The sequence below is a fragment of the Mustela nigripes genome, chromosome 14 (genome assembly GCF_022355385.1).
Source record: "Mustela nigripes isolate SB6536 chromosome 14, MUSNIG.SB6536, whole genome shotgun sequence".
Classification (NCBI taxonomy): Eukaryota; Metazoa; Chordata; class Mammalia; order Carnivora; family Mustelidae; genus Mustela; species Mustela nigripes.
Genome location: NC_081570.1, coordinates 73,627,954 through 73,638,380, shown reverse-complemented (window position 1 = coordinate 73,638,380; position 10,427 = coordinate 73,627,954). Strand labels below are relative to the sequence as shown.

Below are 10,427 nucleotides of genomic sequence, written 5' to 3'. Positions count from 1 at the left end.
TTCAAACAATGGGAGTAAAAATAAAGTTAAAAACATGTCAATGTGGCTGAATACATGCTGAGGATAAAGGTAGGGAGGGTGCAGATAATGGGGATGGGGAACAGAATCCTACTAGAGGCAAGGACCAAATATCCTCTAACAGCAACCCAGAAGTATTTTAATGGATCCGAGTCTGTAATTACGGCTGCCACTACCAACAGGTACACTGTGACACTCCGTCTCAAAAAATACCCTTTCACAGTACCGATCTGATTACCCAGCCTAAGTGTTCATTTATTTAACAATTCACCCTGAGTAAAGTCAGTTGTATGTCTTCAGCATCTAAGTGTATTTTAATCATCAGGGCAGGCGTATATAATCCAAAAGCTTTTCATACATCCTGTTTTCTCCAGTGCCACTTTTATAACCTTTCAGGGAACAATCAGCCACAAAATCGTGGGATTCCTAAAGTGTCAGAAATTATAGTCACAAAGTTTGAAAATGACCACGATCTACCCTGCACTGATGTGCTATTGAACAACATTATTAATGGGGTTTAAGATCTTTCCACATCTACAGCTTTCAGGCTGCCTCAGAGCAGGAACAACTTACGCGTCTATCCACATTTTAATCCCCTTTTACCATAGACGTGAAGGTTACCATTAGAATTCCACCCTTTTTCTGAAAAGTTGGTTTTTTTTCTTTCTTTTCTTTTCTTTTTTTTTTTTAAACAACGTTTCTGTGCGCTGGAGAGTTAATTATCTAACCAGAGGGACTGTCCAGGACAGTGTTTGATTTAAAAGGCTTGAGGCTTTAGGTGCTCAATTAAGTAGCTATCGGTCTCAGACTGGACTATAATGGGCTCTTTTCTCTTTAACTCAAGCAACGGGGAGATATACCCCAGGTCAGGCTAATTAAAGCCAGGGGAGTCTTTAATTGTGATGACAGAATCGGTTTCAGTTTCCTTTCTTTGGGTCCTCAGTCCAAGAAGGTCGTTAATATTTCAGCATTTGGGCAATGCAATCAATCACAAACATCAAGAGGTTCCTTATATGGGGAAAAGGGAAAAGAAGGGAAGAAATCCCACCAAACCCCTGCACTCTAAAGGTGCTTTGCTCCTATATGAAAAACACCATGTAGTGTTAGTACTGCTCTCACAAGCTCCGCTCCAACTCTCCTTGCTGACATAAAGAGATGGACAGCAAGTCATATTTTTAGTTTAGTAATAATGCTTAGCATCTTTTAGTAACTTCAATGACCAATAGGTGGGCTTATTTTCAAATGCATTATTACTTCAAGCCAAATACGCACGATATGGTGCACTACCTAACTTGTTTTCTAAACTGCTTTTAGGCAAGGAGAGGTACGTTTCTAAAAGTATGGCTGAAAGGTATACATTTGTACCTGCAAGTAAATATCAGCATCCTATCTGAGAAGAAAAATGCACATCCACAGCTACTGATCCAGAAGCAATTGGTTTTCCAGCAGGTTCCTATATTTAATCTAAATTCTGCACCAGCTATATTAAATGTAACAAAGAAATGCAACCCAGAAATTATGCCTGGAGCCAAGTCCATTAAAGGTACTTCGGAATAACTAGAGACCAAGCACCTTAAAAGCACCAGAAGCTATTGATACTTAAGAGGGGGGCTGTGAATAATCGCAATTGCTGCATTAGAGAGGGGAGGGAGAAAAAAAAAAATCAGCCAAATTACGCTTGGTTAATTCAGAGTAACAGATCTGCCCCCAAGTGAATTGGAGGCCTTGAATTAATTCTGTTATGACAAATCAAGATAAACGTTCCCCCTAAATTGCATGCGATTTAATTAATTTTTGAGATCCTGGTTTTTTTTTTTTTTTTTTTCCTAGCTAATAGTTCACATGCTCCTGTGCTGTCATTGTGCTTGAGTGGGCAGACTTCAAAGTGATATTAAATAACCAACTATTAGATTTACCTAGCACGTCCTATTGGAAAAGTGCCATTTAATTACCTAGCCTGTTCAATTAAAGGGACAGCATTCTCTGAATATAGCAGCTTGCTGTTGATTACCAGGGAAATGAACTCGCTGTCTGGCGGCGCCTCCGTTCCTAACGCTACCCCTCCCCAAACACACCCACCACCACCAACCACCACTGGTCCCCCCCCCCACACCCGCCCGGGACCCCCCACCCCCGGCCGCGCGGCGCTCACTGCGGCTGCGGGCGCCACGTGAACGCCCGAGCGGAGCCCGGGGAAAGAAAAGAGCGAAGGCTCGCGCGGCTCCCGCCCTGCGCTCGCCCCCTCGCGGGCCCGAGGCCGCCGGCCGGTAGGACGCCTCGAACGCGGCCTCGGGCTGCGCCGTCCCGGCCCACCCCGGGCCCCAGCCGGGACCCAAGCAAGAGAGGGCTCGCGGAGGACCGCCACCCGGGCTTCCGGTGCGCTTCCTCGCCCTCCCCGGACCTGGGGCCCCACCCGTCGGTCTCCGAACTTCCTCCTCTCGCAGCACTTTCCGTGCCTGTCTTCGGGCCGGAGATGGAGGTGGAGGAAGAAGGGTTCGAGGAAAAGAGAAACGGAGTTTCGAAAGCTACTTGGTGGCGCTAGGATAGAGATAGGGGGCGGAGGGGTGTCGGAAGCTGGGGGTAGGGGGAGAGGGGACAGTTGCAAGGTTCGCCGACTTTTGGAGCGGGGGTGGGCAGGCGTTGGCCCCTTTAAGATCCACCCTCCCTCTTCCCCTCCACAGCCCCCCCCCCCCAGTCTTTCCCTCCCTCTCTTAGAGGCCAATTTTGTTAATTAAATGTTTTGTTTGCGACGCAGCTCTCATTCATTGCGGACACGTCATTCGGAGCAGATCTAAGCCAGAGACCAGATCTCATTAGATAAAGCCCATCAGAACTAAGAAAATGGAGGAGCCACTAATTAAAGCTTTTAATTGTGCGGATTCGCTGCGGCAAGGCAGCCGCTTTATCTGAAATCTTGGAGGGAGAGGAGGCAGAGGACCAGTTCTGCCCAATCGACACTGGGTCACGCAGGGGGAAGGGACTAAGGAAAAGCAGTACCCCCCACACACACCACCACCATCTCCGGGCCCTGCTTTCCCCGCAGCTTTAGCCGTATCTTGGTAGTTTCAAAAGATCACGCCTCAAAGGCAGTTTAAACCCCCTTAATAGATCGCTCTGTGGTCACAATCGAGCGGAGGAGCCCGAGGATCCCCTTCACCTGGTGTCTGGCAAACGGATTACTCCGCTCTAAGGTGGCCAATCTTGCAGAATTCAAAGCTCCTCCAACAAGTGGACTGGGGAGGGAGTAGCTGAGAGGAAAAGGGCCGCGCGCTTCCTCACCTTCCCACCCTTCTGGCATCTTGATGCGCAGAGGGAGGGAACTCTGAAGACCTCAGAGACTCCTCAGCCTGGGGATGGGGTTGGGGGGGGGGGGGCTCAGCGGCTGAAGAGCCCTGAGCAGAGTGGGAGGCCATGGTCAATTTGGTACTGAGAGAGAACTCCTCTCTCCCGGAAGGGAGCTAAGGTTCTCAGGATAGCATCTAGTTCAAGAGCAAGCCTGGTTCCAGTTTTCAAAATCAGAGGAAAAAAGAAAGTGAGAATGCGAACCCAATTAATTAAGGCGCAGGGCTGGGCGCACATCCTCCATTGCTCCATTAAGCCAGCTGAAAACACCAAATGGGCATTTATATTTGGTCCCAAGAACAGGGAAAGGAGGCGATTCCCAGAAAGCCACTTGCCTAAACTTGTCTTGAGGGAATGCAAGTGGACCCATCTTCTTTTTAATTAGTGGTAATCAGAAGCGAAGGCTTTCTGAATGCACTTGGAGTCGAGGTGAAATTCACCGCATCTGAACAGCACTGTCAATTTTTGCACTTTAAGCTACCCTGCCTTCTTACCAGTTTTGCTCTCTATTTAATTGCAATACTGTCAAAGCTCATGGCATTGCTTGGAAGGAGGACCAGAAAGCATTACACCCATGCTCCTGCTGATTTTCCAACATTTACTTCTAAAAGAACACTTAGCGAAATTAATGCTGCCATCTTAATTTAAAAATAAAAGCCCTCTCCCTTCCTATATTTCTTTTACTTGGCTGATTGAGGATGCCAGCAGAGTGGACACAGGTTGCATTATCGGAATAACCAAATGTCATTTTACTCCATCATTTTAGATTAATGATATTACTGGGGTAAACATACACAGCTCAGAACTGTACTGGGATATTCTGCACTTTTAGATGCAGAGTTGAGGGAACCACAATGGAACTAAACTTTGTACAAAATACCTCAGCCATTGATTCACCCACTTGAAGAGAGCAACATTTTCTACTAATATTCTATAAAGAAAACGGTTTAGGACAGAAATTTAACTAGAATGCAATTCTTCGTAAAAGTGAGCGGTTCTCTAGTATCAGCGGTTCTCTCATAACAACGGTGTGCGTGTGGGTTTTTTGTTTTTTCTTTTTTTTAATTACTGGATGTTGAAACAGAACACCTCCTAGAAGCATTCATGTGCATCAGTCTATCAAACCATTTACTCAAATTAAATGTGTAATCCTTCAAATGCCTCCTTTCAAATTAATGAGTTTAAGTAGCTTGAGTTCACCTGAAAAGATCCTATAGGCACCTGACCTCCTGAATTCTTTCCATTAATTGCACTGAAAATTGTTGGAAAAGACTGCTTACAGGGGCATATGAATGTTCCTATACATTGCTTTAAAATGCAAGATTAGTATAATTCTATAGCCTCTTTTCCTAAATCTTTTTTGGGGATCCCGGGTAGGGACACAAACAACAACAAAACCCCAAAATCTGAACTCTCCTCAATTGAAAAACCTGCAAATTCTACATCACAAACCACACACTAACATTGAGCATTACAAGCCTCCAAGTAACAGTATACAAAGAAAAACACTACCACTAAGGGTTTTTTGTTTTGTTGCAGGGTGGGGAGAAAAAGAGGGAGTTTACTATGAGAAGAATTACAAGTTTTTAAACTGATGGGTAATCAGCATTTTTCACAAGGAGCACGAAGAATGAGTCACAGTTTTCCACTCAAAAAACTTTAAAAGTGCTTATGTAAATATAATTAGCCATCACCAAAGGCAAATCATTTCTCACTAACTACACTTCATTTGTAAGTGTAGTCTTTTGTCTCTTGAGTTTCTATGTAGGTCCCTACCCTTCTTTAAGGTAGCAGCCTAATTCCCACTTTTTAGCTGAGGGTCCAGATGGGGAAGACCTCTTAAAATTTTGGTCAGTAGAGCGCCCAACATTGGCACACCTAACGGCCCCAGTCCCATCAGATGGATAGAGTTTTTACTCAGCATGGCTTCTGCGGTGAATTTACTAATAAAAATTGAGAGATCAACACGTGCTTCTCGAACCCCTTAAATCGGACCAGCCAGGTTTTCGAGGGGAAGGTTACAACGTATCCTCAGAGGTTCCCTGTTCCTTTCCTTAAAATCTTTGGTAACCTTTGGCCTTGCCATTGCTCCGCTCACCCATCTCAAGGAAAGCAGCCAAGTCTTACCTAATGTAGTCATTTCTGCAAAGGATCATGCCGCTCTTGGTGTAACAGGACGTGCCGATGTCGCCCAGCTGCGCCTGGCAGCAGGAGCACTTGAGGCACCGGCTGTGCCAGTAGCTGTCCATGGCATAGAGCAGAAAGCGGTCCGCAATCTTGCCCCCGCAGCCTGCGCACCGCTTCCAGGAGAGGGAGCCGGCCGTCACGGGGGGCGGCTGTGAGCTGCTGCCCGGATTCACCATGGTCTGCAGAGGGCGGGAAGGGGACAGGGAGAGAAAGACAAAACAGGGGCGATGCAAAAGTTAGTAGCAATCGCCGCGCGCGAGAGCGAAGCCTTGCTCCCCCCACCCCACCCCCCAGAGCTGCTGGAAGGAAGCAGCAGGGCAACGGCGCGCAGGAGGGTGAGGGGGAGAGGGAAGGAGGGAGGAGAGCCGGCAGCAGCCGCCTGTTTACTTTTCTCAAGCTTTGTTCTGGGGCCACGAGCTCCTCTCAACTTTCCAGCGCTCGCCGCCGCTGACAATTTCAGCTTGGGTACTGTCAAAACTCCGAGAGCGAGGCTCGGCGGCGCGCTCCACCCCTCGCGGCGCCTCCTCCCAGCCCCCGCCTCCGCCCACTGCCCCCTCCTCCCTCCTTCGCCGCCCGCCTCCAGCAAATGAGGGTCAAACCCACCCACCGCCGCGCCCGGCCCCTCCCCGGCCCCCGCCGAGCCCCGAGAGCTAGCCGAGGGGAGCGGGGAGGCGGTCCCCGCCGGAGCCACGTTCCCTCCCGAGCTCTGCCCTGGGAAGTGCAGCTGCAGTTCACAAGTTGGAAACAGTTCGGTTTTCTGAAAGGGAGGGAGGGAGGAACCCGCGGAGGGGCGAGGGAGAGCGCGGTGGTGGGAGGGGAGGCGAGGGGACGCGAGGGAGGGGGTGCGGTGTGTAAAGTTGCGAAACTGGTTTTTCGTATTTTAAACAGCACCTTTCACATGCCATTGTGGTGACCGCCATCTCCCATTATTGTTCTAAATCTCATTTCATTTTGAAGATCAATGAGTGTTTTCTCTGGGTTTTCAGGACACAGGCAAGAATAATAGATCATTGAACTTTAGGATGCCTGTTAACTTCCTATACAAACACTCTCCACTTTGGTCTCACTAATCTGCCCTTGATCAGCAATTTAAATGCTAGAGCTTTGTTCCTCCGAAGGGGGAGGGGGGTTACAGATAATATGCGAGAAGGCACTATTAAAGGATGCCCAAGTTATATTCGAACCAGTCCTGCTGTCACCAAAAACTGCTTTTAAAAATTCCCCACTCTTTCTAATGAATGTCAAAAGAAGCAACTGGAGTATAATATAGTAATCAATTTATAAAGCTTAGCCTAAACCGATTAATTTGTTGCCTCCAATCCTGAGTCCAATAAAGTCCTAGTGTTCCTCCAGTCACTTATTCTATAAAAAGATCAAGTTATTTACTGCCAATTAAGCAGCCTGTTTTGTCTTTGTCCTCTGTAAGCCGAGAGTGTAGGCTCCCCCCGAGGCTCCCGGCTATCTGCTCAAGACATTCAGCTGATACCTCAGAAGGGAGAGGGCGAACTTTGCCTGTCCCCGGCCCAACTTGGCTGCAGCAAAAAAACCAGGGGAAGGGAACGAAACAAGGACTCGGGTTCCTTAAATAGGCCGGTTTTAAACACATTTCCTCCGAAAGAGTCCCGGAACGTGTGTCCAGTGACCGCACAATAAACCAGAATAAGAACTGCACCAATTAAGCTGTAACAAAACCCTGAGACTTTGGAAACAGGACCACTCTAAAACCCATTAGCATTGCATTTATCCGAATGCATCATACCTTTATGTAAATTGATTTATCTGATGCATTTACTCGAGGAATTGCTTTTTGTTACAATTTCAGCCCTAACCCAAATGAATCTGCATTTCCTGCCCGAGGTCTTTAAACTGTTTCCCCCAACGTTTTAATCGCTCCGAATTCCTTTTTAAAAGGGGAGAGGGAGGGAGGAGATTCCAAGCTCTTCCCCGCCCCCATCTTTGGTGAGAGGTAAATATATATGTATATTTTTTTGAAAAGGAAACATTACACTGAGAAAAGCATCCAGTAACCCCATTAGCTAAAGCTCTTAAGGACAAGCAATACCTTAATGCTGATTAAATCTAAAAGAGATGAATCAAGAGGACTGACCAGAAACTGACTCCCCTGATAACTAAGGACGGGCCCTCATCAAGTTTCATTTAGAGTTGGAAAAAAAAGAAAGCTTTTAAGTTAAATAGGCTTATACTCTAGTAATTACATAGCCAAGCAATTTAGGTCCTGGGATAGTCAGTGAAATAGAAAGCAGAACTGGCAGCTAGAGGCAAAATCTGCCCCTCTTTAACAACGTCTCTGGTGTTTTTTAATGGAGACCAGGGGAGGGACAAACGTAGCGCTGGCAATTTGTAGTACAAAAATGGATGCTTAATTCATGTCTTGATTTTAATTAGGTGATTCACCGGATTTCTCCTGGATTGGAACAAAAGACTTATAAGCCAAGAGGAATTTTTGAAAAGAACCAGCAATACTGAATCCTGCTCACTTAGATCCTTTCTGCCACTGTTTCAAAAATAGTGTTTACTGGGGGGTGGGGGGGGTCGTGACTATTTCCCCCACACTACTTCTCATACTTCAACCCTCATTTCAGCACCTCCTGCCTCTCCCTTAGGAACTGAAAATATCCCCACCCCCAGCCAAGGCCCCCACCAGCCCCGTCTCCAAGAAGAACCCTTTTGTAAGCAGGAACCGCTACAAAGCTGGCTGCCCGGGGCTGGCTGCCCTCCGTGCTAGCTTGCAGGCCGGCCTCGGTAGTTTCAGACTCGCGCATTATCTAAGCCGACGTATTGTTTACTTGCAATTTGGGACGGTCAAGGGAAGGAAGCCAAAGAAAACAGCCCTGGCCCAAATCGGCCCCCTCCTCCCCCTCCCCCCTCCTTGCCCGCGGCTCCCCGGCCGTCCCCTTACCTGCTTTTCCCCTATATTGCAATATTGCGAGAGGCGGCGACGGCGAAAAGCGAGCGAAGCCGCTCGGCTTCCAAGGAAGGGGCGCCTTGGCTGGCGGAGCTGGAGGGAGAGGGGATGTTCTCGCAGAAGCAGGAAAGGGGAGGAGGGGGCTAAGGGCTGCTTTTTTTTTCTTTCTTTTCTTTTCTTTTTTTTTTTTTTAACGCGTTGCTCTGAGGCTGGGTTGGGGGGCCCCGCGTAAGTGGCAGGCGGCCGAGAGCAGGGGTGTCAGTCTCAGTCCTCGGCGTTCTCCTCCGCCTCCGGCTCCGCGCGAGCAGCTGCAGGAGCCCTCGGCCCGCGCGGCGCGGCTTCAAGCGCGGCGCAGCGGCAGCAACTGCTGCAATCGCTGCTGCAAGTTTGGCAATGTGGCTTCACTTTGTATATTCCCCCGCCCGGCGGCCCCCGCCCCCGCGCGCGCGCCTCCCGCTCCTCCTCCTCCTCCACCACCGCCTTCCTCCCTCCCGCGCGCTCGCCCGCCCGCTCGCTCGGGGCTGGCGGCGGCGGTCGCTCGGCCGAGCTTCCTGCCCCTCCGGCCGGGGAGCAGCCGCAGAAACAACAGCCCCGGAGCGGCGGCGGCCGGTGCGGAGGCCGGGAGGCGGGAGCAGCCGGGAGCCGGGGAGCTGCGGCCGGCCGGGGCCCGGCGCGCTGGAGCCTGCGCCGCTGCCCGGAGCTGCCGCCGGGGCTGCTGCTGCGGCTGCCGCTGCCCGGCTCGGAGGAGGAGGCGGCGGCGGCGGCGCTGGCCTCTAGCCGGCTCGGTCGCTCCCTCCGCGGCGCTTACACATGTGTTACTGACAGAGCAAAATCCCAACTACTCCCCGGCTCTGCCGCCGACGTCAGCGACCCTCAGCCACTGGGCGGCCGGATTGTTCAGGCGGAATAATAAAACCTGCCAATCCGGGGAAGGACAAAGGGATGACTGAAACGAGACTCTGGGGGCGGGGGAGACAGGGAGGCGGCGGAGCGGGCCGGGGAAGGGGAAGGGAAGGGCCGGAATCAGGTGGGGGGCAGGAACCTGGGCGTCGGGGACCCCGGCGCGGCCCGGGCGCGCGAGCCGAGGCGCGGGGTGCCGCCGCTGCCCCCACAGCTCGCAGGAGAGACCCTGGGGACCCGCCCCCGCCCGCCCCTAGGGGCTTGCCCTCCCCTAGAGCCGATGCGAGTCCCCGAGGAAACTTAACTTCGCGTCTTTCTCAGAAATGGGTCTCTTCCTGTTTGGGAAGAAAAGTCTTCCCGAAATCTTAGGGTGGATTTCACACGCACGCAAAAGAGGTTCTGGTTTTGTTTTTTAATGCACGGTGTTCGAGATTAATGAGCCTTAGTGGAAGTTCAGTTAACAAGGGAAAGACAGAACAGTAGTTCTTAAATACTGTCCACTGAGCCCTCCTCTCCCATGAGCCCGAGTACAAACCAAGAGCCTCGTAGGCATTTCGTGGATATTTGTCAATTGTTAGTGATATAAGGATCACAGCCTTTACTTTGGAAGTTAAGGGAAACTTCAGGGAGGAAGTGTTGCCCTCTCTCTATCCACCCCAGTGTGGAAGATGAGGCCTGATTTCCCATAGCCCGGAAAGCAAGAGAAGTAATTGCAACGTTCTCAATCTCACAGCCTCTGGGGAGTAAGAAAGGTCACGTCTAGTATAAATTTAACTGTTGAGGAATGCTTTTAGGGTGCTAGCCTGAGTCTCTTTCCAGGGCTCAAGCTCAGCCTAGATGCTTGACTACCTCGTCATTCAACTTTATCTACTCTGCCAAATAGGTTTAATAAATCTCTGATCTGAGGCTAATATTAGGTCTGATTATTATTAGTAAGTTCCAGAGAGATTTTTCTGGTGGAAATTATCATGAAAGTGCAAAGCCCTTCTGCTAAGTATCATTAAGTAAAACCAGCCTTGTGGGATAAGTTTTCATATTGTATTACATACAGTAC

The 10,427-nt window shown here is 49.7% G+C and overlaps 1 protein-coding gene across 3 annotated transcripts in view; it reads right to left on the bottom strand.

Annotated features, from left to right (window-relative positions):
- The window catches only part of LMO4 (LIM domain only 4), a 16,983-nt gene extending 8,059 nt beyond the window's left edge, over positions 1-8,924 (bottom strand). Inside the window, exons 1-2 of one of the 3 annotated variants that reach the window (XM_059375309.1) lie at positions 8,468-8,924; positions 5,488-5,726 (exon numbers count right to left, since the gene is read on the bottom strand). In XM_059375309.1, the coding sequence (XP_059231292.1) occupies positions 5,488-5,723 (236 nt within the window). In that variant the 5' untranslated portion in view covers positions 5,724-5,726; positions 8,468-8,924. Of the gene's footprint in view, positions 1-5,487; positions 5,727-5,934; positions 6,042-6,150; positions 6,230-8,467 lie in introns of those variants that run through there. The other 2 variants (XM_059375311.1, XM_059375310.1) reach the window with 2 other exon arrangements.
- Positions 8,925-10,427: the final 1,503 nt, after the last annotated feature.